The sequence below is a fragment of the Lepidothrix coronata genome, unplaced genomic scaffold (genome assembly GCF_001604755.1).
Source record: "Lepidothrix coronata isolate B3197 unplaced genomic scaffold, Lepidothrix_coronata-1.0 Scaffold41, whole genome shotgun sequence".
Lineage (NCBI taxonomy): Eukaryota > Metazoa > Chordata > Aves > Passeriformes > Pipridae > Lepidothrix > Lepidothrix coronata.
In genome coordinates this window covers 4,169,301-4,189,877 of record NW_016690221.1, presented here as the reverse complement: position 1 = coordinate 4,189,877, position 20,577 = coordinate 4,169,301, and the positions used below count along the sequence as shown (strand labels likewise).

Genomic DNA, 20,577 nt, shown 5'->3' with positions numbered 1-20,577 from the left:
CGCGATTCAAACGCGGCACCCTCGCCTCCCCGGCGGGCGGCCAATGGGGAGCCGCTCGCCGAGCAGATCGACAGGAGCCTTCACCAATCACAAAGCGAACTGGCAGCGAGCCACCAATGAGAGCGGAGAAGGGGCTGGGCCGGGGCGATGAGGTCCCGCCCCGCCGCGCGGTGCGCAGCCCCCGCCACAGGAGGTGGGTCGGTGCCCGTGCAGGGAGTGGTGGTCGGCGGCGCTGGGAGCGGCCGAGAGAGGGGAGCGGCTGCTGAAGAGTGTCCGCTGGCTTCGTGGTGGAGCGGGGCCGGCACGGCCCGCGGTGCGGCAGCGCGACTCGCCGTAGGGGAAGCCGGGGCTCGTGGTCGCCCCGCGTTGGGAGCGCTGAGGGGAGAGGCTGTGAGGAGGGGCCCGGCGGGGCGCCCAGGTGCGGGCAGCCACCCCGCTGATCCCGGAGTGCGACAGGGCAGGGCAGGGCAGAGCGAGGTGCAGGGTCAGTCCGAACAGCGCCGGCTCCATCCCCGCGCCTCGCTCGGGGCGGTCGCCGCCCGCTCTCGCCTCTTTCCCTCACGAGGAGGAGGGAGCCCTGTCCTCTGTCCGGGGACCTGCTGAGCTGAAACGAGCCTGGCTCGCTGAGTTTTGACAGAGGAGCAGCTCCAAACGTCCAGCCCTGCGAGCTCCCCGTGGCCGGCAGGAGCCAGCGCCCGGCGGAGCGGGGGCTCGGGCGGTGCCACAGCCCTGCCGTGCCAGGGGCTCTCTGAGGGCACCTCCGGCAGCATCGCCCCTCGGTGTTACCCTCGGGACCGGGAAAGCGTTTGTTCTTAGGTCTCCCTTAATGTGGTGCAAGTCACGTCAGAAAGATGAGGAAGATAATTGTGTCCAGCCAGTCCGTCAGGACTGTGAGCATTGCACAGCGGTTTGGGACCCAGGACAGAGCAGGATGTCTAGTGCGCCTCAGTCAACATTTGTTATTATCTCTTGGAATACACTTTTCTCCTTTAGACTCGTGCTCTAGTTTCTTTTAGCAGTTGTCATCCAGCGCTGGGAGAAGCGCAGGTAATGTCACACTGCGTCTCTCGAAGAGCCCGTCCTTTTGGCTCCTGTGTATTAACGCAGTTGCAACCACCAGAAATTTCTGAAACCGATTTGCCTTCTGTGAGTCACAAAATGTCAACACCTGTGCTTTAACCTGCTCAATATAAAGGCTGACTATTAAGAAGAGGGAGGGGATACTCATGCATGATTTCACGGTAGTGCTATTAAAGAGAACATCTGGGAAAGGAAGTGTGGTACCTCAACTTCTAATTGAACCTATTTCATAAACAGGGGGCAGGGCCAGATGTACTAATTAGTGTGGAGTTGTGTCAGATCCTACATATTATAATTAGTCATGACATTAGAGGCCTGTTTGTGCTTTGTTAGAAGGTTTTTGTTGAAGAAATTTCAAATTTCTTCCAGTTTTTCTGAAGCTGAGGGGACCTTTATTTGTGCGTAGGAAGGAATTGAATCGAACGTGATTTGAGCAATAGCTGTTTGCTGGTAATGTTAGTGTGAAGCACATTAATTCTTGGTGCTCGTGGAATTTGAAGGAAAGGGCAGTCTCCTAATTCTCCGTTGGAAGACCTGTGCAGGAGGCTCCAGGTAGAAATAGAGAATAAACGTCTACCTTTCCAAAAGTCCTAATATCTACTATATAAATCACTTCACTGAGTGTATTTGTGGAGGCTTGAAAAAAGAACTATGACAGGTGTCAACACACTGTAGTGATTTTCATGTTAAGATCAAATTTATTTTTAAAAATGAGCATTTCAATTGGGCACCTTTTCAGTAACCTTAATCTTCATTTTAGGTTTCTCAGTAAAAGATTGTGAAACCATACTTGCTATAAAAATGTAACATTCCATTCCCTGAAAGTGGAATTGTCTCTACAGCTGTAGGAATATGAAAAAATAAACTTGAAGATATACATCACAATCATCCTTGAGTATTTAAAAAAACAGTCATATTCTTAGAAATAAGTTGGCTTTAATAAAAGAAGCCTAGGTTTAAGTTGTTTGCCAGCTTGATTTTTTTTTTCTTAGCTGTGAAGTTATCTACTCTTTGCATCATGTTTCATATCAGAGCATCTTACATATGTATATGCAAAACTGCATCCACACTTTATTTGCTCTTCAAAGGTTCATTCTTTGTGTTGGGGGGGTGGGAAAACTGTTCCATCTTTTCCAGTTCTTGCTGGATTTGTGGTTTTTGCCTGGCCTTTGCCTGATGATTGGGAAGTTCCCATCTTTGTGCACAACAGCCTGGCTTGTAAACCACGGGAAGGCTGGAAATGGCCTTGGTTTTCATTTCCTGTTTCTTCCATGGTTATTTTTATGAGGAGTTCAGGGAGCTGCTGATCAAGTAGATATTCTAACTAGGTGTTCTGATGGATATGTGAAAATTGCATTTAGGATAAAATTGTTAATATGCAGGGGGCAAAGTGTGAATTATTGACAAACAGCAGGTAGTAAGGCTCTGAGTTCATGTGCATAGTAAGGCTGAAATCTGGACTTGAAATCAGTGACAGACAGCCTCCTTCAACAGATTGAAAGATGAATAAAACCTCAGCTAAATCCACATACTTGGGAGTATTTTTGTGTTGGGCTTATAGCATCAAATATGGTCAAGGTCTACATCAGGTAGTCATTACTCAGATTTATTAGGTAGAGGTTCCCTGGACCTAGGTCTTTCATGGCACAGTTTATACCAAACATGCTTAAGTTAATTGCTGGATAGATGGAAAAAGTCAGCATCTTAAAAATTTGTTGGCTGAATATCTGATTGATAGATCAAAGAAATCTGTATTCTTGGGCTGAATCTCTTGTTATTTGGACGTACTTAAAATGCTGTACCTGTTACTTGCTAGGTTTTATTTACATGCAGCCTTCTATACAATGAAAATGTTAATTAATAGGTGTTTTGATTGTTTTATGGTTTATTAGGTGAAAGTATTGCTTCCATGGCTTGTTAACAATTAACATTTCAAAATAGAAGGGCAAAACTTGGTATTTGCTTTGAAAGAAATATTCCTCTGAATATTCACCCATGTGCATGCTGCAGCAGTGGAATACATAAGGATATGAGTCACTTCATTCCTACACAGTCCATAATTTTAAGAATACACAGCTAGCAAGAAAGATCTAAAATGTATGCAATTGCTTTGACCTTTACACCAACATGAGTGTTTGCAACAGCAGGTTTTAAATGGAGTCTGTGCACCAGTTAGGAAGGGACTCTTTTAAATTTTTGTCCACTTGTTCCATTGATTTTTAAGCACTGACTTATTATTTTTCATCTGTTCAGTTTTAGGCTCAGTGTCTTACAGCTCAGTAAAATGTGTTTCTCATTTAAAAGAAAAGGAAGGAAGAAGAGGAAATTTCCTCCATTTCCACACCTCTGAAACAATCAAATCCCCCGTGATATTTTAATTTGGAAAATTATTCTACTAACTGTTGTAATTCTCTTTTGTAATTTGAGGAGGAAGAGAGCTGTACTTTTGGAAGATGAAGTTTGTTTGGGGGATTCATCCTAATGCTCTGGCATATTCCATGACTACGTTAGGGGCTGGAATGATGAACAGTATCTTTAATTTCTACTACGTTAAGCTTTTCCTAAACCGATACAAAATTTCAGAAGGAGCCTTTAATCAAGCACAGGTATTGTACAACGGAATACCTTGATTACCATATTGTGCTGTGCATCTGTGCTGTTACAACAAAGTGATTTTTTTGCTGACAAATTAATTTTGGATGCGTTGTAAATAATTAACAGTAAATTAACTTTTAATTTAGTTAATCCATAAGCAACTTAAAGTACACATAAAGCACATCGTTAAGAGGCTATAGAGTAAAAATCTCCAGACTTTAATTGCTGAAAAGATTTTTAACTTTGATAGCTTGTAGTAATTTTCTAGACTGATCTTGCATCTCAGCTCCATAGATGAGTTTGACATTAGTGCTTTCCTATGGACTGTTTAAGTACTTAAACACTGCATTTATTCTGGGAGTCATTATCCACATGAGTAACTCTTGTCGTAAATGGTCTCCTGAAACTAATGGGCCAGCTCATGTTTTGAATTAACTCACTCTGAGAGTAATATCTGGGCTTTGCAGGATGAAAGCCCAGATATATAAGGTTTTGAAAGAGTGAAGTCTTGGAGACAAGGAGTTTATTTCACATATAGTTGGGTACCACCTGCCTACTTAGTCATCTTATTTTTTCATGACTTCTATAAACCTGTAAATATCCTTAAGAATTTGATCTAGTCTGTTTTGACCAGAAGAGCTTTCATCTTTATTATTCTTTGAATAGAGATTTATTTTAAATAAACATGTGTATTACTTCTGTGTTTTTGTAACCTCTGTAGAAAAACGACGCTAAGGCTCCATTCCCTTGTGTGTTCCTCGTTTGTGGCAGGTCGTGTTTATGATCTGGAACGCCATCAACGATCCCCTCTTCGGGTACATCCAAGACAACTCCAGACTGCGGTGCTGCGCCAGACGCCAGTTCTCGATTCTGTACGGAGCTCCTTTGTACGGGCTGGCCTTCCTGCTCCCTTGGTTTCCCTGGAAGCAGTACGAGGACGGGGACTGGCTCTGTGGTTTCCACCTCATCGTTGCCTTGTGTGCCTTTGACGGTTTGCTCACGTTCGTGCTCCTGGCGCAGTGCGCGCTCTTTGCCGAGACCTCGACCAGGCACGAGAGCAGGCTCCAGCTCATCAAGTACAACCAAGTAGCAACACTAATTGGAGCCACAAGCATCCTCTTCTGTGGGCTCGTATCGGATAACATGGAAAACTTTGCCTATTTCCAGGCTTTCACCGTTTTGATCGCGGCACTAGCGACAGCTTGTATGTGTTGCACAGGTAAATACAGTACCAGCCAGTATGAGCAGAGAGAAATTCATGTGGAGAGTGCTAATGTGGAAAACAGTGAGGGAGCTTTCTCCTTGGCCTCAGTGGTTTCATTGACCAAACAGATTATGACAGAGAAGAACTTTTTATTTTTTGTCACAATGAACTTCTTCCAAGTCTTCCACCTGGCCTTCTACAGCAATTTCATGATAATCTTTGCGGATAATCTTATTCCCACGGATGTCCTTTCTTCCTCAGTCAGAAGTATCATGTATGGAGCGGGTTTTATTTGTCCTCAGGTAGGCAGTTACACTTTTTTATTTTAAAGTATGAAAACCTGGTGTGTTACTAGTTTACAGTATCCATTTAACACTTGAAAAAATGCTTTATCTGGCAGAAGGCATTGGCCAAAATGAAAAACAAATCTGGCTCAGCAGTGCTCTAGAAGAAAAAAGTCCCTCTGTGCAGGCTGCCCAAGTGTAAAGGGGTAGTGAGAACAGACAAGCAGGCTGGTAGAATGTCTGTTTAGAACAATGGGAGATATGAGGAGGCAAGGAATGAATGTTTTTATCCTACAGGGTTTATAATACCTAAGTATAAAGGAATGGAAAACATAGTCAAGATAAAATGTTTCTAAAAGCAAAGTCTACAGAATTCTGAATTCTTTCTTCTTTGGTTTTGTTTTGTAATAGTGTGTATTACAGATGAAAGACTAATCTCTTCTTCAGGAAGTTTCTGAGATGAACTGCACAAAATACCAGAAAAATTATTAGGTATTAAAAGCCTTGTTGAAAATATGTGGTATCTCAGTCATGGAAACCAAACAAAACTCCAAATAACTGCTTTTGGAGAATCTACATTCCCATTTATTTTGTTGTTTGCTCTCTTGGTCAGCTACATTTATGGGGGAGAGAGAGACATACTTTTAAGAGCCCAGACAGGGCTGAGGGGAGGAGTAATGAACTGGAAAAGAGAAAGAGAACCCGAAAGAGTAATGTATGAGGACAAGAAAAGCAGCAAAAATACATCCCACAGAATGTAAACATACTTGTCTGCAGTGAATAAAAAATTCTTCTGTTCATTCCCTCCTAACTCCTTTCTCTGAATCTTTTAAAACTTTCACTGTGTTTACTTGCTGGATGTTGAAAGCCATGATACTCAACATCTGAGTATCCTGAGGTTCATCATAGGTGCTGATGGTTTTCAGAATTTCTCAAAATCAGGCTGTTACATTCATTAAAGTGCAATGGGTTTTGGTACATAATATGTATAAGAAGATAAATGAAAGTGTAACTGGAATTCACAGCTCAGTTTCAGTTGCCATTTTGGCTTTTGCATATAGAACATACAAACCCTGAACATACCTTCTCTGTTCCATAACTCCTGTAATTTCAGCTTTTATCCTTATGACAGGTTTAATAGTTTGGGGGTTTTTTCCCCCTGTAACTCAATTAGATAATGAACTTCGGAAATAAATCAGAAACTATAGAAAACAGGAAATCTTAAATAATGTTACACTTACTATATAGCAATCGCTTTTGTTGATAAAATCAGTGTGACAACGTGAATCGACCAATCTTTGAGAAAATGTGTCTCCCTGCTCCCCAGAGACTCTTTGTCTAGAAGGTCACTGAACCATAGAGAGTTTGCTGTGACCTTATTTTTTCTCAGGTTTTGTCCCTTTGAGCTCAAGATATAATAAGGGAATTCTCTGATGGCAATGTCCTGAACTTCACTTACTAGAAAAACGGCCAACCCTTGTAAAATAAAGCTCCTTTTTATGAACTCTGCTTCAGTGGCCTCTACTAAACTAGAATTCAGCTTCTGCTTTAGGTCCCTTTTAATAGTGGGTGCAAAGAATACAACCTGCCTACAAGGAAAATGTTGCTGTAACATAGGCAAACAAATCTAAATTTGCATCATTAAGTTAGTATTTGCCTTTGAAATACACAGTCTTAGAAACATGCAAGGAATAAAGAATTTTCTAAGTCATAAGTACTTCCTGAGACAGGGTTATTTGGCAATTACAGGGAGCCAGGATCATGGTGTTTACAATAGCAGGCATTTTGTGATCCCTCACTATTTCTTGTGGAGGCACTTTTCTCCAAAATCCCTGAAAACAGCCAGAGGGAAGAGTATGTTTAAGTTTCTTAGAATGAGATTTTTTTTCTTGTATCAACTTCCCAGATTTGTTTTACCTCCCTGATCACGGGTTCAAGTAGAAATCTTGAGCTGTTTTCCAATAGCATTTGCCACGGTCATCTTTGTCTGACCGTAGCATCCTGCTTTGATTTGTTATGTTAAAGCATTTCAACGTGGGAACAAATGTACAAGGAGAATTCTTTCCTGTTCTTCTTCTGAATATTACACAGTCCATCTCTGTAACACAGAAGAAAGGAGAAAATGTGTATCTCTATTGTAGAGTTTGTATTTTTGTGACAGTGATGAGGACCACGTACATGAAGATCGTGCCACAGGCTCATATAATAAAAAGAACATAATTCATCACAAAATGTCCTATTTAAAGTGGAAAGTGAGGAACAATATAGAAGAATTTACATTTTGTTCATATTGTATTCAGCACTTAATACCATTTTCATGACTTTGCCTGCCACTAGATTCTCAGAATCTACTGTTTGCTAACAGTGGCAAAATTAAAATTCAGCCATACACATTGTCCTCTGGCATCTGCCTTTCTCTGCTTGCTTGTAAAATCTCTGACTTACTTAGATAAAGCTGTCTTGGTGAGCTTACTGTTTTGGTTTTTTTTTAGTTAAAGGGTCATGCTCACTTTCTATAAATGTCAGTGAAAATAGTAATATTAATGGAAAAACAATTCCTGAAAGTATTTCCTATCAACAGTTAAAATTCAAATGGTGAGATGCTTGGTTTACAGTTAACACACTGCAAAGTTAGTTGTTTAAGGGATATCAAAAATAAAGATAATGAGCATTTAATAATAGTTAGCCAATGTGGGAAACAGTATTTTCCTCAGGATATAGCAGTTCTCAGCTGGTTTTTGAGTGGAAAGAGACTGTTTGTACCTGGTAGGGGTAGCAAAGAATGAGCCAATAGACAGCTCTCTGTTCAATTTCTATTTTTTTATTTGGCTTGAATTTCCTAGACAGTGTTGTTGGCTGGGTTTTTTTTTTAATGGGTGGTAATAATCTGTCTGGTCTGTGTTTTATAGCTCTCCTGATGCTGAGACACTGTACTATACTTGTCATCCTTTATTTGTACTTATTATCTTTTCAGTGCCTCGTTCTTCTCAGTCATGCTTCGTTGAAGAAGTTTGGTTATTACAGAGTCATCTTGTTTTCCTTTTACTATGAAGGAGTAGCTGCTGCTGTCATGTTTTTTCTAGGGCAAGAACACTATTACCTGTTGGCATTTTATCTCACAACAAACATGTAAGTAAATACACTCCCCTCTTCATAGACACAGCTTAAATACTTGTAACACACTGGACGCTTGCTTTTAGTACCATGAAGATTCTGCCATGGCTTTTATGGTTTTCATTCTGTTTGACTTGTCAGAAAAGTTGAAACTCTAGGTACAGCTTTTCTCAGCTTTTATTTTATTCTGCTTCAGCTTTTAATTTCTGCTAAAAAAAAAGTATGTTATGATACAGGGAAAACCTTATTTAAAAATAAAGAGCTGTTTGTATCAGAATAATGTTACAGCAGTTTAATTCTTCATTTTCTATTTCATTGTTGTCTTTCTACACATTCTTTCCCACCCTCCTTTACTTCATCTTTTCTTTTCCCCCTTGTTTTCATTCTTATTTTCAGTCTCAAGCTACTGTAACACTGAATTGTGTGAACAATAAATTGAATTTCATTATCTGCATATTTTAAATGATGAAGATGTGTTTTGATTTCCCCAGGAAAAAATTCTAAGGTACCTAAAGACTTTGTGTTTCAAGTGCTAATTGTCCAAAGCCTCTTGTTAGTAAAAGCTCATCACACCCAAACTTTAATAAGACATGGAAATTGTAATATTTGAGTTTATATTTTAATTTAGCAACTTGTTAAGAATCAGCTTTGTGTGTGTGTGTTTAAATGCATATATATGTGTGCGTGTATAGATATATCTATATATACACTGTAAATACATATATAGGAATGCATGTAAAATATTCTTAGTATTCTAATTCTCCCACCTTGAAGTTTGTCTTCCATATGGTCTTTCCAGCAATGCTCATGTCTTTTTGAGATTTGAAGAGCAAATTTTCAGTTTCCCCTTTTTCTAAGGTGTTTCTTTTCTCTTGGTCATTTTAAATGACATTTACTGATAATGTCATTTACCGTCAAAGTATTCATGACCTTTTTCACCAATGTCCAGGAAAAAAAGCAAAAAAAAAAAAAAACCCACCTTTTTGGTTTGCATTTTGATTTCTAATTCTCAGCCAAGAACAGATTTAGTAATGCTTTCACAACTCCTGCTTAAACAGATACATCACCACGTTTTGAAGAACATCTCAGCTGTGTGTGTTTGGGGAAATGTCAGCATTGGGGGGGGGGTCAGAATGTCAGTTACAGTTTTATTATGGAAGTGAATATGAGGACTGTGAACATCTTAAATACTTTGTTTTTCTTTAGGGTAATTGTACAAGCCTCCTTTAGTTTGTTCAATTTGCCTTTGGCAGATATTGTTGATGCAGATTTAGTAAAGCACAAGCGCAGGTATGTCGGTTGTTCTGGTTTGCTTTAAATGTGCTGTGTTTGCCTTGTTACTCTTCCGTAGGTTAAACTGTGTCAAAGTAAAGACAGTAAATGATCCGGGATCCTTGGTACAGAAGTACTTTTTGTAAGAGCAACTTAACATAAGTAAAGATAAGAACTTGAGTAAAGTTTCCTGCAGTTACTTCAGCAGAGTAATTTAAACAGATTATTATGTAACTTCTAGTTTTTATTATATTGTAATTTAAGCCAAGTCCTTCTGATTCTTGTGGGTTGCCATTATCTCTCTGAAATAAAAGTGATAAAACCTGCTGTGGCATAGCATATTGCAACTCATGGATGTTTCAGACTTTTATCAGAGTGCACAGAATTTCCTGTTGGTTCCATCAATGTTTATGCAGGTGCAGATTCAGCCCTGGTCACTCTGTTGAAGAACTGGCTCCTCAAAAGTGAGATCTATTGCTTCCATGAGGAAAAAAAATTGCCTCCTTTTCTGGCCTCATGCATAGAAAACCTGAAGCTATAATTAATTCTCCATGCACTGTTCACTCTAATCTAACTCCAGTAATTACTCAAAGTGCACAAAGTTGAACCTGAGTGCAAGTCATTCCATAATCAGGGCTAAGTTATATATATATACAAATATATATATAGACACACACACCCCAGAGGTTTTTTACCTTTCATTTCCAAATAAATTTAAATTTCATTCTGATAGCAGATCTGTTTGCTATAATGTGTGAACTAGACAAAGCTAAAGATCATGATATTTAGCCTTTGCATATTATCAGGATTTTTTAAATCACTATTGTACTTAATACTCTAGTAGGTTTTTGTCATGCATTAATTTGTTTTTTCCCCTAAATATTTTAGATCACCACTTTCCTCTATGATTTTTGGTACCAATGCTTTATTTACCAAGCCTGCCCAATCTTTGGCTCCAATGCTTGTGGTTAAAGTATTAAATCAATTTGGATATAGGAACCTGAATAATGTTGATCATCCTGATGCAAGGTGAGTTCAAAAGGGATACTTTAAATCTTAGAAATTATTATGAAATACTCCTGTAATCTAAAAAGCAAATTGATCAGCAATTAGTTTGCTATCTACCTAATTTGGAAAAGCAAAGGATACATTTCAGTAGTTCACCATCCCCTGGTTTATGTTTGAGATCACCTAATAGGTCTTATTAAGATGCATGTTGTTGGCTTCTGCTTTTTGTTTATCTCATAAACGTACTTCCTTAAATATATAATCCTAATAGGGTTGCATTTAAGATACATTTTTGTTTGAGAGAAAGCAGTATAATAACTGGAGGGAGGGAATTTGCCTCTAGTAGGAGTGTATAATTTTGGCTTCAATTCCACTTCAGTTCTAATGCTAATGATTTCACTGCAGTCCCTGGAGACCTTAATGCACACCAGAAAGCTGTGGTTGCTAGTTAGCCTGTTGGACATGTGGGGGCTTTTATAAAACCAAATTAACAGGGAATCACTACACTGAAAGGGTCATAGGCTGTATTTATGATCATCAAGAGGAAGTGGAAACATAAGGAATAACTGAAGGCAGGATTAAAAGGCAACAATCAGTCCTGATTAGGATTTACTTGAGAGAACAGCATGAATATCCTGAGAAACTACACAGCTCTCCTAAATTTTGATTAAACAGCTTTAAAAATACATACAGACAAATTTATATGGACTTCTGTGGAAACAGCCCATGAAGGAGAAAGGTCTGGTTATGTGTCACCAAAGGTTGGGAAAATGTTTCACATTTGAGGAATTTTCTAAAAAAATGTAAGAGGACAAGCATTACATAAAAGAACAACAGGTGGTCTTCAGAAATGGATCCAGACAGAAGCAAAGGCAGTTTGAGGCTGTGTGAGAACAGTTAATTTTATTTTAATGCAGTCTGTAGATAGCCAGTGAGATGATGTGAAGAGGACATGAACCTCATTATAATGTCAAATAAGATGAGTGATTTTTGCAGAAGAGCAGTAGTTTGAACTGGATGTGGGTATGAGAGGGCTGAATATATTCGTCTCGATGATTCAGAGAAATTTTGACTTGAAACATAACAACTGCAGTTCTGATGCCTTTCAGTCAGAGAAATGATCCCTTTGTGGATGGATTTTAAATCACAGTAGCTATAAATCTTTTTATCCCCGGTAAGTAGCCCCTGGACTATAGCAACAATAAATTTATTATATAGAGAGCTGAAATACTTTGAATGCTTAATCTCTAAACCCTGTATTTTCACTTGAGTCATGCTGAAATCTGATTTATTTCACTAAGGCCAGGAACAGCATAAAGGCACAAAGCTGAGATGAGTTAATCAGAGCACCCGAACTGTATTATGTATTTGTCTTGTCCGTCTCTTCAAAAATAATTTCTTAAATATGAAGCAGTCTGCTTGTGTTTTTTCTACATATATGTGTGAACAGGCATGTCCTTTGCTTGCAAATGGAGCTCAGCATGGACACAAATAAACCAGACTACTCCAAGTTGTTTCTAGGGAGTCAGTTTGCCCGTGGCAATGTACTCAGACCATTGACTGAGCTAAAATTACTTAGATATATATTAAAAACCTATCAGCTGATCTCATCTTTCAGCCATAGGCAGGCAGCTAAAACACACTTGCCCCAGGACAAAGTTGTTTGAGGACAAACAGAAACTGAATTCAAGAGATTGTTTAAAATATGCTCAAGCTGTTTTGTGGAAAAAAAAAAAGAATTTCACACAGATGAAGTATATATAATTAAGTATTATGACCCATGCTAATACCATCTCAGCTGTGTCCTTCCTTCTTCTCCAAAGCTGGCAATATCTATTAAGTGTTTTGGAAAGCCTTTGCTTTATTAGGTGTAGTGGCAGTGAGTTGTGAACATAACACACATTCTGCATTAAAAAGATGTTTGGGCCCTGAATAAATATGTCTTGAGAGTTTCCAGCAATATTGTTTCCTGGAAGAAGACAGAGGATGCAGTCCAAACCCATAAGATATTTGCTGCATTCTAAATTATCTATTTTTTCTTGAACTGAAAGTTAAACTGTAGCAACAATAATGGAGCAGCTAATCCTGGAAACCATTTCCAGGCACATTAAGGACAATAAAATCATCAGTAATAGCCAGCATGGCTTCACCAAGGGGAAGGGAGTCATGCTTGACCAACTTGATAAACCCCTGCAGTAAAATGCCCAGCCTGGTAGCCAAGGGAAGGCAGTGGGAATTGTCTGCCTGGGTTTCAGGGAGGCCTTTGGCACTGCCTCCCTCCTAGACAAGCTGTTGAAATATGGGCTGGATGAGCAGGCAGTGGGATGGCTTCAAAGCTGTCAGGCCCAGAGGGTGGTGCTCAGGGCCAGGAAGTCTCCTTGGGGTCAGTAACTGAGCCCTACGGGTCTGTACCTGCCCCAGGAGTGTTTAACATCTTCATTAATGGCCAGGATGATGGGGCAGGATGTACCCTCGGGAATTTTGGTGATGACACAAAAGTGGGAGATGTGGCTGATACATCAGGGGGTCATGCTGCCATCCAGAGGGATCTGACAGGCTGGAGAAATGGGATGACCTGGGATCTTGGGCAGCTTTGGGTAGAGGATTGCCAGCAGGTCAAAGGAGGTGATCCTTCCCCTCTGCTCACATTATACCACATCCTTAGGAAATGTGGTCACTGCACAGCAGTTAAACAATTTGTAGTGGAAGGTAGTTAAAGAAGTATTTTTTAATATACCTAAAATTTGAACAATAGCTTGCAGAATGGAGCGGTCCTGGTTTGTGGATTTTTCTTTTGTTCCATCATCATAGCAAAACATTACCTGCCCTATATAGCTTGGGGTGGTTTTTTGTTGTTCTTTGGGGTTTCTTTTTTTTAGTTTGGCTTGGATTTTTTTATTTTTTTTTTTTGCTGTGGAAAAAAGATCCCTAGTTTAAAACCTCCCTCTTCTGGAGAGCCACTGCAACTACCACCAGCTTCTCTTGGCAGTGCTTTTTGAATTCATCCTTCAAAATGAAGTTATTTGGCAGCAACTCTTCATTATTTATTGAAGGCACTTTAAACTGTTAATGCTTTCATACTGAATTACTGGACTAGCTGACATTCTGTTCAGTGATGTTAGGGCTGTTTAGTGAAAGATTGTATATTTTATTCCTGTGTGTGCAAAAAAAAGGTAGATATGGAAATTTCTGAAGTTACTTGTTCAGCTGTAATTATGATGAAATTTGAGTTATGCTCTTGATTTATCCCAGTCTCTCAATGAAATATTTTCCTGTTCTTTATTCTGTGTACTATAGATATGTTTCATAATTCCTGCAATAACTTAAGGTTTTACAGTACAATAGGTAATACTATTTTCTTAAATCAATATTGTTCCACTGAAACCAAATCAGGATTGCACCAGTGTGAGTGATTTTGCAGATGTTCTTTCTTATTTTGTCCTTCCTGAAGTCCATGTATAAAGACAGAATAATTTTAGTACTGAAAACTGCAATCCTCTTCAATGTGCAGGAACAGGCCAAAGGTGGGCCTTGTTTTCTTGTAGGTGGACTGGGAATGCAATTGAAAACAGGCCAGTAAACAACATCCAAGTGGTAAATTATTGTCACTGCCAATAAAGCTTGGCTGTGGACCAGTGGCCTGCTAGTGAACACTCCCAGTCCTAAATGCAATTGCCCAAGTGGTGAAGTGATTCACTTGTGAGCCTGTGGGTTTTGCTTTCTTGTGAAGCATCAGCAGGTACAGGACTTGAGATAAACTGTGCTCGTTTATGAGGGTGTGAATGTACTAAGGAATAAATCTGGGCTGTGGTGGAGGTTACAAGTATTTTCTCTGTTAAATGGAGGGATGAGACATGAGTCAATTCTTTTATGATTCAGAGAAACTTGTAGGTTTTATTTAAAAACCTGTTGGAGGTTTTGTTTGGGGTTTTCTCTCCACACATTTTCAGGTTTTTTGGCTGTCCATAGCTGTTCTGTGAGTCTCCTCTCTCATCCCTGAATGCTAAGGAAAAAAAAAGAGAAAGTAACATAAACTGCCTCATGGAGAGAAAGTTCATTTAGGGGCTGTTTCTCAGCTTGAGTTGACTTTCCTGATATTTAAGTAATTAGAATCCAATAATTAACAGAATGCCAGTAGCTAATGATTCCAGCTACCAGATGAATGCCAAAATGCACACTTTGAGCTGTCAGCAACCATACTGTTCATAAAAGGGAACTCATTTAATTCCTGCGTTTTCTTTTTTTAGTCATATTTGTTGATGCTTTTATTTATTATTCGTTAGAGAAGATTTAGATGAGGAATTACCACGTATCCATTAGAATAAATGAAAATGAGTGGTAATTTCACATGTATTTTTTTATGGTTTATATTATCTTGTAATCATTTTTTTTAAACCCAAATGTAACAGGGCTTGATATTTCAAACAGCCCTTTAGACCACACCTGAATTTCGTGCATTAATCATCACTTCTGTCTAGCACTCAGCAACTAAAACAACACACTATGTGGATAGCAAAGATTTTAACCTAAATAATTTCATATTAAAATGCTTGCTTGAAATGTTTTCTGCTTTTCTTCCAGATTTTTCAGTCTTACTAAAGCTTTTCAGATGCTCTATTCTATAACTGGATGATATTGCTTAAATTGATTTCTATATTACATAATATAGATGAGTGCTAGAGTAGTGAACAGGATTTCTTAGGTTGCCTAGAGTGTATTAAAATTAACTCCTTGAGTCCTAATTGTCTGATTTTCTCACACCTATTATGAAAGGAAAAAACAAAATAAGATATATTCCACATAATTGTATGTGGAATTATAAAATACTATTGAAATACATTCGATACCTGATATATATATATATATATTTCTTTGATTTAGAATTGACTGTACAGTAACATGTCTATGTGTATAGAATGGGATTACTTTAAAAATAACGTGTTGTGAATTGACCAGGAAAGTTAATCTTCATACTGAAAAGCTGTGTTTCCATGTTTTCCCCAGGACATTTTTAGATCTCCACGATGCCATGTTCAACCTGATCTGCCTGGTTCCACTTTGCATTGCAGTCATGCAGGTCCTGACATGGACTCCCTTTTCCATCCAGAACAGCCACGTGACAGCTGTACACTAAATACCTCCCCCTTGGGCAGTGCCTCTTCTGCTCAGCTCAGCCATAAAAGAGTTTGTATGATTTTCATGTGAAAAAGCAAAATTGCAAGACAGTTTGAGCTCTTTATAAGTTGCATTCAGCCTTAATGCTGAGCCTACACAGAGTCTTTCCTAGTTTGGTCGTTTTCCTTTAATGGGTGTTATCCTTTATTACTTTATTTAAAGTAATTTCTGGTCTATACTGATGGCTGTAAACTCACTTGAAGAATGGATATGGCAGATCAGGTAAAGGAATCCCAACCCAGCACCTGGAATTCAAGGGAACTGTATTTTCTTAAGCTTACTGGTGGATTAATTTTGCCATCCTGATAAAACAGCAGATCTCTGAAGTGAATCTGGAAGATTCTGGTGGACATCCCTCATGGATGGCAGGGAGATGAAGGGAAAAATTTAGATGGTGTCTAGCTAGCCAATATAACACAAATCTAACAGCTACTACAGGCAGAGGCAAGAGTAATTAACTTCCCTGTGAAAGTCTGTGTAGGGCTAAAGAAGAAAAAGATTAAAATGCTGTTCATTTTAATGCTATTCATCCAGTGTTGCTGGATGTGGAAAAAGCTCCATAAGTCCTCACTGGCTTTCTGAATATCTCTTGGTGGTGGAAGGTAGATGCAGTTTTCTGGCTCTAAATGAGAAAATTATTTTGAAGGTACCATATTGTCAGTACTTCATACAGAATGTCACGTGGCGAGAACAGCATCAGTATGTGGGTGTAATAATGTCCAGTTAGTTGGATAAATCTAAGCACAGACAGTTATTGAAATAAACTCTACCTGTTTAGTAATGTTACAGTGGCAAACTCATCTGGTGTGTGACAACTGAAGTTATTTTCTGATTAATTCTTACCAAAATCTTTTTAGTCGAGCTTTTAAATGGATCCTGTGATTTTTATAAAATAAAGAGTTTTTGACAAAATTTCAGAAACATCGAGTCCTGTCTTTATTTCTCAGGTTGTAATGATAAGACACATTACCATGTTTACAATATTCCTGTTCAATAAATATTATTTTTCCTCAATATATCGAATGTGTAATTGGTAGTTTAAGCATACTGTCATAGTTTCATTTTTGTTCCTTGTTTTGCCTGGGCAAATGTAATTTTAGAAGCACATTTCTTATGGAGTGCCAGTCACTTGAAAGTACAAGAAGATGCATTGTGGATCCCAATTTTAAAGTGGATCCCAATTTTAAATTGTGTATCCCAAATTTAAAGTGCTGAGCCAGCTTATTTCCAAGGCTCTGCATTGCGGAAGAAAGGAGTGTAAGATGAGGCCCTGCATTTTGGTGGACAACTTAATGAAAGAGTTTGAGATTTGAAATACTAGAGTTGAAAAAAATAGTCTTTTTGCCTCAGTTTTTACATTTGCAGAGTAGAAATAACAACATTTCCTTGCCTTTTTTTGAAGTGCAAAGTGCTTTCAAGGCGCTGAGTGAAAAAGTGGGATAGCATCGTTAAATATTTAGAAATCCAAATGAACCCTTTGATAGGAATATGAAGATTTATGTTAAAATGTAACAAGCCAGAAGTGTGGTGAAGTTTTAAGTTGCATTATCTGGTTTTTATCTGTCTTGTCAGAGATCCCGTTATTCATTTGCATTGTACATGCTAATGGAATTATGTACACATTCCAGCATCACTTGTGTAAATATTCCTTGGATATGTAAATACAAATACCAGAGCAGATACGGCCTGTGTGTTTAGATTCTGAATTTTAAAAGATTTCCTGCATTGTGTGTATTAATTTTGTGTCTGAAAGGCAGGATCAAAAGCCAAAGGACAAAAAGCTGAAGAAATTTAAGTTAATATAATCTTTGATTCATTATATGAAAGTCTTCTCCCTGACAGTTCCTTTAAAATGGTAATAAGTAACTTAAAATAGTCTTCTCTACTGTTTCTGTAGTTCCTAAATTTGCTATGTTCATCCTGTCCTTGTAGAATATATGTTTTGATGGGTGAAAATGTTATTGTACCACAAATAGAGTTTCTTAAGCGACTCTGTAACTTATTTCTAATACTAAGTTATTAAAACATAATGTGCAGCTGGAAGAGTACTGTGCTATGCAACAGGAAATCTAATAAGTGGGTTTAAGAGTCAAAATTACATCAAGGATTCTTTGAAATTATCAGAATTATTTTTTTCTGGAAAATGTTTGGTAACAGTACCATTCAATTTGCTGAAATAAGAGTAAGGAGTGACCTGACTGAAGGCACAGTTTGAATAGTCTCTACAAACCACTGCATCTTTAGAATTAAGATAGGAAAAGTAAATAGTCAAAGATGTCTAAGCAAGGCAGCCTGAAGATAGGGGACATTAACTGTAGAATAAACCAGTTTAGAAAGCAAATCTGAGAAATACAATACAAATTACTTAATATGTAAAATATTAATAATTTTCCAAATTTATTATGTATTCTGCCATTTGTCTGTCCTGTTTCTCTTGCAATAAGGGCAGGAAAAAAGGTGTATTTCATTGCATTGATAGTCAATCCAAAAGAGGACTTAAAAGTGCTTTAAATTGGGGTAGTATCTTACTACAGGAGTAGAAGGTTGGCTCTGTGCTGTGACTGACATGCTTTATTCTCCATTTCTCTGTCACCCACTAAACTTTGCTATCCTCTGCTAAACCTACATCTTTGGTTTTGGCTGTGAATCAAATAAGGGATGATCAAAGGCAAAAGTTCAGTGTCTTGCAACAGCTGGTTTCTCTGCTTTCTCTCCTTATTAGCAAATGGTATCTGAGTTTGAACTCCCACTGCTGGACAAATGCCTCAGTTTAATCTTGATAATTTAAGAGTGTCTAAAATAGTCTCATAACTGATAAAGAGGATATAAGTGTGTGTATAATATAAAATATGAAATGCTGTGGTAAGTTCAGAGGATGAGAAATGTGATGCTTGAATCCCATTCTTAGAGTTTCTCTATAAATTCTGAGAATGTGGATCTTAATACACTGAATGAATTTTATTTATTGAAAATCAATAGGTAAAAGTGCCTGCTAGATTTAAAAGGCTGTTACCTAATAGACACTCAAGAATGTTAGTCTAATATAGCAATAATACAATATATAGCCAGTGATAGAGTGAAAATATTGAACAAATGACAACAAAGCATATTTAACTTTAAGTGGGAAAAAATTATGTTTAGTGGAGCTTACAGGCCCACCTCTGTTTTGGTCTTGTACAAAATGACCTTCCCAGTCTCAAATCTGCTGCTCTGATTTTGGAACTGCTCAGTAATTCATGAATATACTCTGTTGACATGGCCAGTAGGATGTTTACATTTGAATATGGTTCTACATCTTAATGGGTGCTGTCAGGAAAGACAAGCAGGAAGGGGAAGGAACAGTTAAGATAAGCCACATCTCCACAATTCTTGCCCAATGAAGCCAGCTCAGGGAAAAAGCTCAGTAGTACATGGAGGCAAAAGAATCCCAGCTGGTTTTGTAAAGGAACACACAATGAGACTGGTGGGAGCTCTTAAAGAGCTTGGACAGACTCTCAACTCCTTAACTCGACTTCCTGGGTTACCCTTGGGGGAGAGGATTTTAGATCTCTATCAGTGTTTACCTTAAAGACCTCTTTGTGGTAATCACTTTCTTACTAATGTTTAAATAATAAAAGGGAAAGTCGTTTTATCAGAGTATTTTATCAGGAAAATTGAAGGTTTACATTTTAGACTCCTTGAGGCTGTGCAGCCAGCCCTGTCACCAACCCTGCTCCAGAAGCCAGGCTCCTTGGGATCACCACAAAGAAATACCTCCCCTGTTAAAGCCTTTGGGTATGTTTGCGATCTTTTGGACTTCAGGTATTCAATCAATTATAGATATTTTCCATCAAGAGAAAGAAAAAAAGCACTAGCCAAATAGTTGGGGAGAAAACAGAAAAACAGTGATTCGATTTTCTCTGGAAATCCCCTCTCAGCACACTAATTGCTTTGAATGATAAAGCAATACACTTACACAACAAATATTTTTCCGAGGTTGTCCAGCAATTGGTTACAACTCCACCAGCCTATATGCAAAAAACAATACATCAAAATTATTACCTAAATATGCATGAATAGTGAGTTCTTTATAGCCTGTCAAGAGAAAAATATGCTGAGTATACAACTACTGCGTCAGAATATTAATGTAACGCTGGGTAGGAACTTTGGGAAATCTCATTAAAACACACCCAGGTTGTAAGCGAAAAAGCAAGTGTATTCCTTATCTGGTATGCAATCAATTATCTGTATTTTCGATGTGATGAAATTAAGGTATGTTTCCCTGTGAGCAACATGTAACTAACCTGAAGCAGTTTTAGTTTTTGCTTTATACATTGCAAGAAGATGTCTCTTTAAAAAGCAGCTGGGGAGTGTCTGGAGCACAGGTCTAGTGAGGAGCGGCTGAGGGAGCTGGGGATGTTTAGCCTGGAGAAAAGGAGGCTCAGGGGGGACCTTGTTGGTCTCTACAACCACCAGGACCAGAGGACATAGTCTTAAGCTGTGCTAGGGGAGGTTTAGGTTGGACAGTAGGAAGAAAGGGTGATTAGACATTGGAAGGGGCTGCCCAGGGAGGTGGTGGAGTCACTGTCCCTGGACCTGTTTAAGGAAAGAGTGGACGCACTCAGTGCCATGGTCTGGTTGACACGGTGGTCTCGGAGCTCTCTTCCGACCGAATCGGTTCGGTGTTCCCGTGACTCCCTCTGCCCCGGCTCCCGGGGGTCCCTGTCCCTCAGCCCCGCTCCCGCCGGGCCGCTCTGCGCAGGCGCACCAGGGTGACAGGGCGGCGCCGGGCACGTGCGCGAACCCCGCCAAGGGGCCGTCGCCGCCCGCGGTGCCCGGGGCGGGGAGGAAGGAGGGGCCCGGCCG

At 39.1% G+C, this 20,577-nt stretch overlaps 1 protein-coding gene and 1 long non-coding RNA gene across 3 annotated transcripts; one reads left to right on the top strand and one right to left on the bottom strand.

The window, feature by feature from the left end:
* The first annotated feature begins 159 nt into the window (after positions 1–159).
* LOC108496664 (transmembrane protein 180-like) lies at positions 160–16,631 on the top strand. Of its 2 annotated transcripts, none has more exons than XM_017813583.1 (7): positions 160–193; positions 3,508–3,686; positions 4,447–5,181; positions 8,138–8,292; positions 9,484–9,567; positions 10,438–10,578; positions 15,562–16,631. In XM_017813583.1, exons 2-7 carry the CDS (start codon positions 3,534–3,536, stop codon positions 15,689–15,691), a joined length of 1,398 nt encoding a protein of 465 aa, XP_017669072.1. In that variant the 5' UTR covers positions 160–193; positions 3,508–3,533; the 3' UTR covers positions 15,692–16,631. The 2 variants fall into 2 exon arrangements, with proteins under 2 accessions (XP_017669072.1, XP_017669073.1); XM_017813584.1 differs by lacking the exon at positions 160–193 and adding an exon at positions 790–1,047.
* LOC108496667 lies at positions 14,010–20,444 on the bottom strand. Its single transcript, XR_001874544.1, has 3 exons — positions 20,333–20,444; positions 19,688–19,739; positions 14,010–14,560 (listed from the first exon to the last, which is right to left on the bottom strand). It is a non-coding gene; the product is annotated as an uncharacterized LOC108496667 (long non-coding RNA).
* Between the last annotated feature and the right edge of the window lie 133 nt (positions 20,445–20,577).